At 48.0% G+C, this 15557-nt stretch overlaps 1 protein-coding gene across 4 annotated transcripts in view; it reads right to left on the bottom strand.

Moving 5' to 3' along the window:
• Positions 1-2690: 2690 nt before the first annotated feature.
• The window catches only part of SLC13A3 (solute carrier family 13 member 3), a 53683-nt gene continuing 40816 nt past the window's right edge, over positions 2691-15557 (bottom strand). For all 4 annotated transcript variants that reach the window (XM_075901244.1, XM_075901243.1, XM_075901246.1 and 1 more), the window contains 2 exons: positions 11842-11979; positions 2691-3892 (listed from right to left, as the gene is read on the bottom strand). In XM_075901244.1, the coding sequence (XP_075757359.1) occupies positions 3707-3892; positions 11842-11979 (324 nt within the window). In that variant the 3' untranslated portion in view covers positions 2691-3706. The remainder of the gene's footprint in view (positions 3893-11841; positions 11980-15557) is intronic.

Here is a 15557-nt window from a genome sequence, read left to right as displayed (position 1 = left end):
ACCTCCCAAACCTCAAATTCAGGGTGGAGGTAGGTTTTTTTTTTCCCCCCTCTGGTTTGAGCCCAGCAGGCACAGCTTTTATGTGATTCGCTCCCCCAGATTGTAGGCTGGGGAGAGAGAGACCAGAACTGGGCCCTGTGATAATGCCATTTACTAATATTGCAGCTACTATTATGGCAATCAAGACTGGCTGTGCCATGCAGGCAGAGCTGCTGCTGTAGGGATAGATGGCATCCATCATAATCACTTCCTCAAGGCTACTTCTACATTGGCATGATCTTGCACAAATACTCTTTAATGCAAGAGTTCTTGTGTTAAAATATTTGTGCAAGAGAGCGTCTACACTGGCATGTTCCTTTGCACAAGAGATGTGCTTTTGCGCAAGAGCATCCATGCCAATGTAGATGCTCTCTTGCACAAGAAAGCGCCAATGGCCATTTTAACCATCAGGCTTTCTTGCTCAAGAAATTCATGTTGCCTGTCTACACTGGCCTCTTGTGCAAGAACAATTTCACAAGAGGGCTTATTCCTGAGCAGGTGCATCATTGTTCTTGTGCAAGAAGCACTGATTTCACACATTAGAATGTCAGTGTTCTTGCGCAAGAACTCCCCGCCAGTGTAGACACATGGCATGTTTTTGCGCAAAAGTGGCCACTTAAGCACAAGATCGCGCCAATGTAGACACAGCTCAAGTGTGGGATCAATACTCAGCTGAGTTGATGGCAGGGGTGAAAATAACTTACATTTCTTACAGGTACCATAGTATTGCATCCCCTTGAGGGAAAAGGGGAGGGAGTGGGAGGTTGCAATAAGAATTTAAGTGTGGGATGGAGTGTCGGGAGGGAGGGAAGGCTCAGGGCAGGGGGCTGGAAGTGGGGGGGCTCAGGGCACAGTTTGGGGATATGAGGGTGCAGGAATCAGGGCAGGAGATTGGGTTATGTGATGTGCAGGAGTCAGGGAAATGGGTTGAAAAGTATGAGGGGGCTGAGGGCAAGGGGGGAGGTGCAGGAGTCAAGGCAAAGGATTGTGGGGGACTCAGAACAGGGGTGTGGAGGGTGTGAGGATGCAGGACTCAGGACAGGGGTTTGTGAGGTGTGGGGGAGTTCAGGGCAGGAGACTAGGGTGTGGAGGGGGCATCAAGGCAAGCAGCTGGGTGTGTAGGGAACCGGGGGTGGGATTGGCCAGGATGGTAGGGACCCCACTGACCAGCCACCAGATCCTGGGGCTGACTGGGGCAGTGGGAGCTGCACTGCCCAGCCACCCAAGCACCAGAGCTGGAGCCTGGTTGCTCTGTGGCCATGACACACAGGGTTCACAGTAGAAGGCAGCCACAGACATAGGTAATGCGTTGGGGTCATGTGCCCCTTGATTTTCAGTGCCGGTGCCTTCACTCTGCCCCCACTCCTTGCCTGCTCTTCCCCACAGAGCAGGTTGCCTCTGGTCACAGGGCTGTTGACAGCATCCCCTGCATATAAGCAAGGCCCAGCTAGCACCATATTCCCCAAAAGGCCATGACTAGGGGTATGGTGTCTCATTCATTGTTCTGAAGGTGCAGTACATGTAGCATTGTGTGAATTCTGCTAGCCCCCACAAAAGGCATCATTCCATCATGGCCCAGGCAAAATGGCTCCAGGTGCAGTTCAGCCCCAGTTGCTCTGTGTTCCCACCCCACCTTACCCCCATACACCTCTGGCTGGGATAGCCAGAAACTGGCCCAACAAGCTCCGGGGATATGCTGCTTCAAAGCGCTCTTCAAGGTAACGTCATCCATTTGACTCTGCAGGGCTCCTGGACTGACGAGAAGAGAGGCATCCCAGGCAGAAAGAGTCAATCACCTGGACGCTTGTCTCACTCACCCTCACATGAGCTAACGGAGTGAAGCTGGGGCAAGTGAGAGGAGCCTTGAACATCCCATTTCTCCCCTGGCTTCACAGTTAAAACTCCGCAGCACACTAATGAATGTGTTTTATTGTACAGGCTGCCAGCTCTCCAGGATATTGTCTCAACATTAACAGTCCCATGGTCACTCAGTTTGGTTTGATGGTTTTAGCTTGCTCCCTTTGGGCACCTTCATATCTGTGCTGTGCTCAAGAGAGCCAACAGCCTCGCCAGGTCCCTGGGCAAAGTGGGGTCAGGCCTGGTTCTGGGCTTCCGGAAGAGGAGCAGCCAGCCCGCAGCACTGTATGGAGCCCAGTGCCCCCGTTACCCACAGCCCTTAGTGCTGCCCGGAGCACAGGTGCCCAGGGCTCCAGCGGTGATTTAAAGGGCTAGGGGATCTCCATTGCAGTAGCAACAGCAGCAACCAGGAGTTCCAGGCCTTTCTGAATCACCAGGCCCCAGGGCAGTTGCCGTCTTTGCCCCCTCACGTCATCGGCAGGCCTGCAAGTACTTAATGTGGCTTTCACTGTAGCAGCTGCGATTAAAGAAAGAATTGGCTCTGATGGATACATTACGCTGTCTGCTCTTAGAGCTGACATTGATTCTTTTGAGAAACACAAGGGTAATAGGGAAAACTGAATCAGACCATCCGCTGGTGTAAATCAGCTTAGTTCCACCAACATCACTGGCACTATGCCAGTTCACACCAGCTGAGAATCTGGCCTGGTAGAGCCCAAGATCTGTATCAGTGCAAGGACTCCCTCGTTAACCATCCCCAAAGCACCACACCAGACTCTTCCTCTTTCCACCCATCTGTTTCAAATACTGATCTTTAATTAAATAGGCCAGCGTCTTACACAAAATACAAGCATTTGGATAAAATAGTGATGAAAATCATGCTCAATTTGCAAATCCTTTCATTGAAAGTACCCAAGCAATCACATAAAAGAATCAAACTCTGTTCTGCAAAAATGTCAACATTCCTCTGCAAACAGTTGACTGACACATGACTGAGCTGGATGTCATGAGCAGGTCAACCTCAAAGCCTCAGTTAAAAGAAGTTCACCAACTTAAGACTAGCCACATATACCACTGGTGGTGTTCCCCTGAGAGCCACAGAGTGAATATGGATGCAGATCTCCAGCTTTCCAGCCAGAACAAAAATGTGGGTGAAAATGATTGTGTTGGGTTTTAAACCAAACAAGTTAATGAATGTGTTTGGGAAACTACCATTACCAAACTCCCGCTGTGGAACAACACACCAAATTCTGGCTCGGCTCAGTCAAGTCACCTGAATCATTCTTTGTTAAGAAGCTGAAGAAATAGTCTTCATACTACATGGCACAATTACTTGTGAAATCCTAATGGAATCTTGACCCTTGACAAGTGTTCTGGAGTCAAAAGGCTCAAGCATGCCTCCCACTTCACTCATGGGATAACCTCCAGCATGAGTATCAGAAACTAGCCCATTGACGTTAACAGCAAAACTCCCATAGATTTCACCAGGAATCTAACCTGGAAGAGTTCGTTAAAGCCTTATTTGGTCATCCATTTAATAGGCTCCTACTAATAGGCAAAGTGTTCTAAAACTGTTCGATAGGTATCTGTGGGGGAGGACACAAGCCTTTCAAGACATCTCTTCCCTTCCTCCCTCCTCCCCCACCGGCCAATAAAATTATGTTGTGACAATGAATATTATTTTAAAAACAAAATAAAATAAACGGAAAGTCCCGTGCAACATGAGCGGCACTGAGGCCTTTGTCGTGTGTGTACACTCCGGTGGTCCCAGTACTCCAGTCCTAAGTGAGTGAGGCTCACCTGGCTTTGCTCATATTTTATTTAGCGAGCTGAAAGTAACATTCTTTACATCCGGCAAGAGGGACGTGATGTTCTCGGCATGGATATTGGCCCATGCAGGGAAGGTGCTCAGCTGGAAGATGCTCTTGGCCCATGTGTTCATAGCCAAGCTAAGGAGCAGAACTCCCATAAGATTCATGAGTAGCCCGGTTCTTGCCTGTGAAAGAAATGCAGTTATATTATACGTGGGTTTAGCTTGGAAATCCTGAGCATGTGAAGCAAGGAACTAAGCTGGCCAGCCCTGGGGTCTGAATGCACATGAAGGAACATGACAACAAGAGAGCTTTAATTAACATTTCACCTGGATTTCTCAAGCCAGGGTCCCTGCAACCAAATGCTAAGCCCTGATCCATCAAAGCTTTAGCACATGGTTAACTTGAAGCATATGAGTAATCAAAGGAACTGTGCTCATGCTTAACACATGCTCAAATACATTGTTGACTTGGGGCCTGATCCTATGTCAGTGATATAAATAGAAGTTTAGCTACCATTGGTGCAGGATCAGGGCCTGAGAGACATAGAATACATACAGCCTCCACTGCTGTCTTTACTGAGAGCAGTAGGTGTTCAAAACTTCTCTGGCTCAGACTTTGAAAAAGCATCTCTAGCATTCCAGTGTAGGATGGTATGCATGTGTGTGTAAGATTCATTTCTGCAGAAAAAAAGGATTCTCTTGCAAGTCAGCTGAGTACCAAGGAACTGAGAAATCAAAATCAGTTTAAAGAGTCTGTCAATTAAAAAGCATGTTCAGTCCTGAAGCTGTTTTATTTTCCTCCTAGAAAAATGCCCCCCACCCCCGTCTGTACTACAATCAGGCTACGTCTACACTGCATGCTTATTTCAAAATAACAGAGTGCGAGTCTACACAGCAAACCTATTATTTTGAAATAATTTCAAAATAATGGGCTTTTTACTTTGACTTCTGTAATCCTCATTTCACAAGGAGTAAGGGAAGTCAAAGGGAGAGTGCTCTTCCTTCAACTTCCTGCTCTGTAGACAGCGCCAAAAGCCAAGTTACTTCAACTTCAGCTACACAATTGACGTCGCTGAAGTTGCATATCTTAACTTGACTTTAGCTTGCAGTGTAGACATACCCTCACAGTGTCTTCATTCAGGGAATGAATGAAACTACAGACATTTTTAATCAATCAATATGAACAAGCAGTTCTGTCAAGCTACAGCAGTATGGAGGCCAAGAGTCAAAGCTGCGTAAACTTAATCAAAGGCTAGGTGTGCAATTCTTACCTGAGTAAAAAAAAAAAAAGAAAACCACCCGAGCCCCTGAATGACAACAGGAGCTGAGCTGATTAGCTCCTGAATTTCAAAAGAAAGGAGTTGTGCGGTCTTTGCCATGTGTTTCTCTCAGGCAAAAGCCAGTGGGCTTTAGTAAATCTGAGAACGAGCATCAGGACTTGGCTCTGTTTCCAAAGCAACAGACTTTCCGTTCACCCCATGCAAAGGCACAAACTCATACAACCATGGCAACTGGTAAGCTCAGACTAAACCAGTGGTGTACAAAGGGAAAAAGAGAACAGGCTGGAATGGCTGAATGCTACTGCAGCAGCTCCAGAAGGAAGCGTCTCGTCACACTTTTAACCTGAAGGAAGCTGGGGGAGAGGAGAGGTGAAGGAAAGTTAGGTATTGTGAATTAACGCTGCACTCCTTTGGGCTAAGCGTGCTGAGGTTCCTGGATAAGCCTGTACCCCTGACAGGGACTCTCCCAAATCTGACATTTATCCCATCATCACAGAACATCACAAGTCATAAAACTTGCCCCTTCTTGGGGCCAGCCAAGGGTAGGAGACAAGCTTGGGAAAGAAGCTGACATCCAGGCAAGCTGGTCCATCAACACAATGTGAAATTCTGGAGACCCAGGTTGCTTCCATTTAAGTGAAAGGGGATGTGACTAAGGGTGACAGGCTCGAAACAGATAACTAGCAACCCCACCCATAGATAAAACCCCAGTTTCTCAGCTAAGCCATAGACCCCAGGTATAGGCACATAAACTTGGCTCTCTTATTCCACCTGCCCACAGTTTGGTGAGTGAGCAGCATCTTTAATCATAGAAGCCTGAGATCAGATTCCTGCTCAGCAACATGAATCTTCTTTAACCACTTATGGCACTAGCCCTTCACCCCTCTGGTTCATTTGCTGAAAGACTAATCCAGGCAGCTAGATCCCCAGGGCTTCCAACAGAAAAAAAAAGTGAACCTCATGTCATTGCGCTCAGCAGCCATTGCAGAGCCTGAAGGACTGATCCTACCCAGAGCAGATTGGGGTATATATGGGCACAAGGGAATGTTTGCTGAATGAGATGTGAGGATGGGGAGGCACAGGGGGCCCAGCCGTGTATTAATGAGAGCTGCTGTATGAGCCCCATGGCCAGAAAGGAGAGTGAGTTGCTCCCATGCCTCCTTAGCACAACAAGGGTCCTGCTTAAGCCTCTGTCCTTTCTCTGCCCACATGCCGTCCTTTATTCCGCAGGGATTGGGAGAATCAGAGCGCAGGCGTGCACGGGCATCGAGTGCATCTGCCCTTAAAGGAGTAGGGGCTAGCACTGTGTGCAACCTGACTTGCCCCCATGTGTATTCCTCTGCTCACACTGCCACTGGAGCATAGGGAGCTTCTGCAAGGAGGAGGCCTAGGAGTAGGAGTGAAGCAGAGGTGAAAGTGCGCCGGTACGGAACACCGGTCCCAAGTGGCCACTGGTACAGGCCTATACAAAGCCACGGTTAAAACGCTACCACAGCAGCACTTTACGTCACTGCCCTTTTTGCCTCCCTCTCCCCTGTCACCAGCCCTGCCAGTAGGGTCTGGCAGTGCTACTTTAATGTCACTGCCCCTCCCCGCTCAGGGCTGTGGATGGAATGGGACCAGGGCCACCGACAAGGGCGGGGGAGGGGATAGGAGGCAGCTGGCTCAGGTCCAGACAAATTAAAAGGGCCAAGTGGGCTCCTGGCTGCTGCCAGGGTTACCACGGCAACAGCCAGAGCCCTGGGCGCCATGCTCCATGCAGTGCTGAGGGGCTGGCCGGGAGAGGCTGACCCCATCCTTGCCCCTTCTGCCCAAGGCCCTGTCCCTTTTGTGGCCCCAGAGCCAGGCCCCCGTACCAATAAGATTTTTGAATTATTTTCACTCCTGGAATCAAGTGGACGCCCAGCCCTTCAGCCCGACCTTTCAGCAGCAATGTCAGTTCCTCCGAGCACGGCCTTTCAAGACAATCTGCCCGTCCTCCCCTCGCTGCTCCTGGGGAGTGTGTAGAACACGGGTCTCGGAGCTCTTGGCCTTAAAGCCCTGTGTCTTTTAGTGGGTGGCTTTAGCCGTCTCATTAACATCCCACGTGGACCCGCCCGTAAAGGGGTGAACAAGGAGCCTCGCTTTTAATGTGGGTTAGAAAAGCAATTGGGTTTCCTTCACATAAGCTCAGCCATGGTAGTGCCAACCCCAGTTCTGTGAGCATGGACGGGATCATGAGGACACCCCTCTCCCGCTGCAGAACAATGGGACCTTAAGCACAGTACTGACTCCCCACGCCTGTCTGCATGTCACTCACTCAGGGCAGGATTCCTAGCAATGCGGTGTGTATGGATGGTGGGTATAAGAGGCAGAGGAAGGCACTGCCTTCCCAAACTGACTGGCTGGCCCACCCGCACTCCCCACCCCTCATTCAGCATGGCTCCTCTTGTTGCTCAGGCTACCTGAGCGTCGGGCTTGTACTGTCAGGGAGACACTTCAACACACAAAAGCAAGTTTTTCTTCACTCAGCACACAGTCAACCTGTGGAACTACTTGCCAGAGGATGTGGTGAAGGCTAGAACTTTAGCAGGGTTCAAAAAAGAGCTAGATAGATTCATGGAGGTTAGGTCCATTAAAGGCTATTAGCTAGGATGGACAGGAATGGTGCCCCTAGCCTCTGTTTCTCTGGAAGTGGGAGACAGGAGATGGATCATGTGAGGATTACCTGTTGTGATCCCTCCCTCTGGGGCATGTGGTATTGGCCACTGTCGGCAGACAGGATACTGGGCTAGATGGACCTTTGGTCTGACCCAGTATGGCCGCTCTTATGTTCTTATGACCCTCTTGACTGCCTGCCTGCCTCTCCATGCGGGCTGGGGCCACATGCCTGCCTTCCCCTTGCTCAGGGGGAAGAGGGCTGGGGAAGGCCAGAGCTGTAGGCCAGTTGTGCTTGTGGGAGGAGGGGAGCAAGTGCTCCAGGAGGGGGGCACCAGTGGCCTGTGCTCAAGGCAAGGGGGCTGGGCTATAGAGAGGCTGGGCTATAGGCCACTCATGCTCTTGGAAGGTCAGGAGCCACCTGTGCTCTGGGGAGAGATGTGGACTGCCCATGCTTGGGATGGGGGCAGGGCAAGAGTGCCATGAACAGCAGGGACAGGGCACCCGGCAGCAGGGACAAAGCTGGGGGCTCGCCTCCCTCAGCCCTAGCTTCACCCACCACCCATGGTTATGGGCTTCCAACTGGGCAAACTAGCCTTATTCTCACTTCTCAGGATAGCAGACTTGAGGTACAAACCAGTGGGATTTGGAAGTAGCTGTGTGTAGCCCTCCTCCTTCAGCTCTGGGGTAAGACGTAAGGAGAGGAAAATGAGTAGGAACCCTGAAAGAAGCTGCCCACTTCCTCATCACCTCCTTGCTTTTCACTGAGTGTTCTCCTGGCTCTGTCACACACCAAGGTGTTTTGTTACGTTCAGTCCCCTTCCTGTGCTTCCAATCACTCTTCCCTCCAGCCAAACGACTCTCTTTTCTCCATCTTCATGTGTGTGCATGCACATACACATGCACATAAATCTCTGAAGGAAACTGAAACCAGATCTGCTCTTTTCTCCCCAATTCTCACTTCCTCTTTCACTGAGCATTTGGTAAATGCTGAGAAGCACTGTGGTATAAGTTAAGACGCTGGGTAACCAAACCACCAGGGTACGTCTAGACTACCGGGTTTTGTCGACAGAAGTTTTGTCGACAGTATCTGTCGACAAAACTTCTGTCGACAAAGAGCGTCCAGACACATTGAGTTCTGTCGACAAAGCAAGCTGCTTTGTCGACAGAACCCTGTAGTCTAGATGCAACCCTACAGGCAATAACACCTTCTGTCGACAGAACTCTGTCGACAGAAGGTGTTCTGCCTCGTAAAATGAGGTATACCAGCGTCAACAAAACTGCTGAGTTCTGTCGACGTTATGTCGACAGAACTCAGCGGTAGTGTAGACGCTGGTATAGTTTTGTCGACAAAAGTCCACTTTTGTCGACAAAACTCAGTAGTCTAGACACAACAACTTAGCAGCTAGTACCAAATCAATGTACTATACTATGGAACCACATAAAACATGGTTCCTCCCAAAAAGGTCTAGTGATTGCTGCTCATGCTCACTGTCCTTGAGTATAAGAGTGTGAGAAATATGAAAATGGTATGAGCAGAGCTCGACAATTAGGGCAATCTACTCCCCCAGGGCATGCGCAGCACACCAAAGCACATGGCTGGTGAGCAAGGCTCGCCATCACTTGTCAAGCCCTGGGTATGACAGTCCCTTAATTTGACTATTACCACATAAAACCTACAACCTGGGGGAGAACATCTGAGCCATTTCCCCTATGTGACCATCTCCCCTCCTCAGATGTAGCTTATAAAAATGTTTTATTCTGCAAGTTATCAGAAAGGATTTGGTGCATCATTAGGGGTCCACAGGTCACAGGTGAGGAATTACACAAGAGGACATATATTCTGCCAGGAAGATATAGCTGTACTAAGTTGACACCCACAGACATTCATAGGAGTTTTATGGTCAACCTCTTCTGCCCAGTAAATTGAAAATGTTCCTTTGGTGCTCTTTAGTGTAAGGATCTACATCGGGGGGAGGGAGGGAGAGGGAGAAATCTTTTTGGATCGGGGACCACTGATCCACAGAAAAATCAGTTGAGGTCCATACTCAAAACCCCCTCACTGACATGGCACCCAACTGAGAAGGAGAAAGACACTTCCCACATTTCCCTCACACAGTAGAGCCTAGGGGCTGGTCCAGCCTAGTATATTTTGTGCTCTGCAGCCCTGTGGTGGGGAGTGCCAGCACAAGCTTCCCAATGAAGAGGGAGGCTCTGAGCCCTGTGGGTTGGATCCAGGCAAGTCGGGAGCCGCATCTGGCCCCTGGGCCTTAGGTTCCCCTCCCTTGATCTACATTAAAAACTAATATTAAAAGGTACAATGTAAGATGTAAACACTTTATTGCAACTTTGCTTTAATAAAAAAAAAGGTTTTAAAAATGCAGGCAAGAATATACCAGAGAGGAAAACAAAACAAGCTTAATAGGAAACTCAAAAGGAGAAGCAGCTCTTACATTTCTTAATACTTCTTTGATTAGGAAATAGAATGTCTCTTCATTAGATAGAGTAATAGTTATACAGGCAGTAAATTTAGTCTCCATAGAGAACTTGACAGCACATCTGAGAATTCATAGACGTGTTTCATGCTGAGTTTTGGGAGAGATTAATTTTGCTAAAAAAACCAACAAATGGTCTGGTAGCACTTTATAGACCAACAAAACATGTAGATGGTATCATGAGCTTTCGTGGGCACAGCCCACTTCTTAAGATGACCAGAGTTATGAGTAGGGGATTTGAAAACTCTTAAGAGAAGGGAAAGACAGGGAAGGGAAAGAGAATGATGCTCTGTCTCCCACTTCCCTTTTCTGTTTTTTCTTTAAGTATCTGGAGAATGGGTGCTAAACCTAAGCAGATAAAGATCAAAGTCAATAGATTGCTAAGACAAGAAGGATACCACTCAGAAAGCTGAATAGTGATAGAGATGTAGCCATGTTAGTCTGGTGTAGCTGAAACAAAATACAGGACTATGTAGCACTTTAAAGACTAACAAGATGGTTTATTAGATGATAAGCTTTCGTGGGCCAGACCCACTTCCTCAGATCAAATAATGGAAGAAAATAGTCACAACCATATATACCAAAGGATACAATTTAAAAAAAATGAACACACATGAAAAGGACAAATCACATTACAGAACAGAAGGGGGATGTGTGTGGGGGGGGGGGGGAAGGAAGGTGAATGCCAGTGAGTTAAAGCTCAGAAAGCTGTTAGCACCCTCAGTGGTAAAGTCTCCATCTAGCTTTCCTAGGCCAGTCTGTCTTTCCTCCCTCTCTGTTTCCCTCTATCATCTTCCTGAATGGGAACTGTCTGGGTTATTGCTCCAAGCACATTATGTCAAATAATTCCTTGCATATTAGAAAAGGTTAAAATATTCTAGTGCAGTTGATCCATTCAGCACCTACCACCACTTGGCAGTAAATCCACTTACCCGGTGAAAAGGAATATGGTAACATGCACTTCACACAGAGATGGTGAAGATAAAAAGACCCCCTGAAATACTTGACGAAGGTCTACTGAGAAATGTAGCTGGGAGTGCTCAGTAACATTATGGATTGATATTTTATTCATGGACTAGAAGATAAATCAGTGCAAAAAACTGTAGGTCACAGAACAGATGCCAAAGTTTTCGTTGAAACAGGTTACAGAAATGTCTACTTAAAATTATCAAAGGGGGACTACTGTAATAGAATGTGAAGAAGATAAGGTAGGTCAAAGACACTTCCATAAGAGTCCTTTAGGGGACTCATGCTAACTCTCCCAAAGTTGAGAGCAGAGATCCTCGTGATGGGTCTGATCTCAAACTCCCAAAAAAGTAATAGGGGGATGAGAATCCCCTTGTTATAATAAATTAGTTTAAAATCTATAGGGGAAGGCAGAAAGATTATTTTTCAAGTTCCTGGCTCTACTTTTCAATTAGTTAAAGGTCAGACTCAGTTCTCAGTTACACAGAAGAAACTTGTAAGTCACTCCACTGCTGGTAGTTGAATTACTATAGAATCTGGCACATTTTTACCTAAATAACACTTTCTAAGGCCTGTAGACATGACTGACCATGAATGAAGAACTTTGTATTCAAACATTGCTCATAACAGAAACCGACCTCTGTGATTTTATTTTACAGAATATTGATTTGGTAGCATGCCCTGAAATAATTGTCTTAAACTTTTCATCCAGATGATCATGCCTTCGGTGATTTCTATATTTAAAACAACTTACCATATCTTTGACGAGCAAGTGTCCAGAAGAAAATGCAATTGAGTTGGGGGGTGTGGAGACTGGCAGCATGAAAGCATATGAGCATCCTATAGTTCCTGGTATCATTAAATACAGGGGATTTACTTTCAGACGAATTGCCTAGAAAGAACAACATTTAAAAAATAACACTCACCGTATGTTAGGGGTTCTGAGCTAAAAGGGACATACATCTAAGAATACAAACAGTTACACACTGTGCCAAGCAGACCTCTGTGCTTTACAATAGCACAGTCTGATATTCTATTGCTAATAAATGGCTTAAAAACTATTATTATGCAGTGTTCATGTGGTGCAGCAGATACTTGCGCTCCTTTAGCTGCTCGTTTCCAAATAGCCCAAAAGACTAAGCAGGCCTTTGAAACTCCCTATGACGTGCACAGGCATGGTTATCCCCATTTCACAAATTGGGAAACTGAGGCACTGAGCCAGGAAGTGTCTTGCCCAGAGTTACACAGCAGGTCTGTAGCAGAGCTTGAAATAGACTCCAGGAATTCTGGGCCCCAGTTGCCTGTTCTAATGACTTGAATACACAATACCCAGCCTTGTAGTCATAACATCAGCAAAACCACAGTTTGACTAAATCCTGAGGTCTGGTTACATGGCCTCAGGAACCACATGGACCCCTGTGAGGCTGAGCCACCAAGGGGTTAAGCAACCAGCAGGATGATTGAGCCAAAAATCAACCATTAAGGACCTATTAGAAGAATAGTGAAACGCTATAGAGGTCCATTCCTTACAAGCAGTTAGCACAACCATGTTAAATAGACTCGAGTCCTTGAAATGTCAGCCTGTATTGTTAGAGAATCAAGAATAGAGGCTAGTTGCATTTGTCTGTGTTATGGGGTGACGTGTGGAGGAGGGCTGAGGGGGCACAACCCCTAAACAATGTGGTTTACATTGCGCTCTCTTGTGCAAGAACGTATGCAAATGAGGCGTGGCGATAAATATCGCCACGCCTCATTTGCATACTTAATGAGCCGCCAGTTTGCGCAAGGGGCTTTTGCAAGGAGGAGCAGTCTACACTGCTCCTTCTTGTACAAAAACCCCCTCTTGCGCAAGAGCCGTTCTGCCTGAAAATAAGAGGCAGAACAGCTCTTGCACAAGAGAGGGTTTTTGTGCAAGAAGGAGCAGTGTAGACTGCTTCTTCTTGCGCAAAAGCCCTTGTGCAAAAATGGCGGCTCATTAAGTATGGAAATGAGACCCGGCGATATTCATCGCCGTGCCTCATTTGCATATGTTCTTGCACAAGAGAGCGCAATGTAGACATAGCCTGTGGGTAGGAGGGGCAAGGAGCCAGAGCCTCTGGGTGGTCTGGGGGTTTAGTGAGCTGTGGCCCTGCTGCTCTGCTTCCTCGGCCCCCAGTGCTGCCCGTAAGTGTGTGGGGGGGATCCCGCTGCTGGTGACAGGCTGCTGCTAGTCCCCCGAGTGGCGTCACTGGGGGGGAAAGAGGCAGGGATGGAGCAAGGGTGAGAAAGAGGCAGAGCAGAGGCGGGGAGAGGCAAGGCCTGGAGCAGAGGGGGGCGGTTGTCCCAACCCTCCCCCTGAGCTAAGGGTGGCGCAGTAAGGAATCATGGGGAGCGGGGCTAATCACATGGCCAGTGCCCCCATGTCCTTCCTAATCGCCCCCGGGTTTACCTACACCTTGTTAGAAGTTTAGCAATGGGCTCTAATTAGCTTGTAGATGCTAAAATTCTTTTCCTGTCTTTAATGATTCATTTTGGTATTCTAATGACTCAAAGTCAAAAGAGGATATTATCGTTTAGATGGGACTTGTGGTGTAATAATAGTGTTTCATTTATCTTTGATATTTGTAGCAAACGACTGATGAGCTGTTTAATTGCCCTTTGCTAATGCACACAACTAGTTACCAGTGCATGCCTAGCAATGAGGGATTAGCTTCAAAGCAGCAGTTTACATTACCTATTCTTCAACCAAAGAAACTCTGCTGTGACCATAGCTTGCGTCAAGCTATAAAGGAAGTTTCTCATCTGATCCTTGCTATTTCAGATCTGTTTAAACTTTGCCAGGGAAAGTCTAAGCCACTGGTCACCAACCAGTAGATTGGGGTCTACTGGTAGATCTGGGAGCCTCTGACAAGGGATCCCCACTGGTTTGGCTAAGAGGCTACCAAGTGCCAGAACTTCAGTTGCCCCTCCCCCCCTGCGGCACATCTCCTGCCCTTTGCCTTGGAGATGTCGCCTCCTCACTCCCCCCCCCCCCCCTCCCCACACCACCACCACCACCACGCGAGCCTCCTGCTTGCTGTGCAGGGCAGGGAAGGGAAAGGAGTGGGAATTGATGTCAGGATGCCCACTCTTCCACTCCGTATCCTATCTCCACAGAACCAGGGTGGGGCACAACAGGGCCTGGGACCAAGGGAGCTTGCTGGCTGCTTTTGAGAATGGTGCAGGGCCAGGGCAGGGGTAAGCCTGCCTTAGCCACCTGCACCACTACCCAGGAGCCACCTGAGGTAAGCAGTGCCCAGCCGGTGCCCACATCCCAAAACCCTACCCCACTCATGAACCCCCTCCTGCAACCCAAGCCCCTGCCCTAGTCCTGAGCTCCCTGGACCCAAATTTCCTCCCAGAGCCTGTACTCTGAACAGCTCCTGCACCCCAACTCCCTGTCCCAGGCTCAGCTCAGAGCCCCTCTATCACTCCAAATCCCTTAGCCCAAGGGCAGAGCCTGTGCCCAACTCTCTGCCGCTACCTGAGGAAAGAGAGGGAGAATGGGGGAGGATGGAGTAAGTAGGGTGAGCAGAGGCAGGGCCCCCAGAGAAGGGGCACAAAGGAGGCCCAGCAAGGGCATTTGGGTTTGAGGTAGATCCTGGATTGCACTTAAAATTCAAAAAGTGATCTCGTGCTTAAAAAGGTTGGAGACCCCTGGTCTAAGCCCATAAGACTGACATCTTCAGGTCTACCTCAGATTAACCCTGTACTTTTCATGGAAGAACATGAAAAAAAAACTCTGCACATGGACTATAGCCTTTTAAATTGACTCTAGAAGGCGGTTTACAAATCAGCAACCTTACAATCTCTGCTATGAAAATGACCTAAGAACTTTATTCATATCTGTACATATAATAATCCTTTCATCTCAGCAACTTTCTGTCTTTTCTTTTTTATTAATAAATCTTAGTATTGGCTATAAGCATGTATTTAGGTGATATCTGAAAAATTCATTGATCTGGTGGTAGATTGGTAGAACTTTATATAGGATTAATACAGTTTTTAGTAACCCTTACTATATTAGAGTTGGGAGCTAAAGGCTGGATTGCTTAAAGGGTTTGGCTTCTTGGTAACCAATAAGGTATTACAGGAGCTGATTAGAGTTCAACAAGCCAGTAATCAATTATAAAATAAACCACAGGTTTGGGGACTGTCTGCCTTATTCTTTGTCATTTGCCATGAATGAGCATTCTCAGCATCGCCCCTCAAGTGACCAGAGGGTGTTCACACTCGACAGACTGTGTCCACATTGGGGTCACCATCATCCACAACGCGAGCATCACATTGTGAGTATGTATCCCACAGTGGAGTGTTGTGGGAAGGCAGAGCCAGCGGGGCTGACAGCCACCCCGGGCCCAGGGGCAAGGTGAGGGAAGGCCCCAACTTTGCATCCCCAGAAGGGGCAAGACCTCAGACAGAAGGGGTGGAGCCCATGCAGTCAGCCCTCAG

Source organism: Pelodiscus sinensis, chromosome 18 (assembly GCF_049634645.1).
Source record: "Pelodiscus sinensis isolate JC-2024 chromosome 18, ASM4963464v1, whole genome shotgun sequence".
NCBI lineage: Eukaryota > Metazoa > Chordata > Testudines > Trionychidae > Pelodiscus > Pelodiscus sinensis.
The sequence above is the reverse complement of the archived record's forward strand: the minus strand, read 5'-3'. Positions and strand labels throughout refer to the sequence as shown.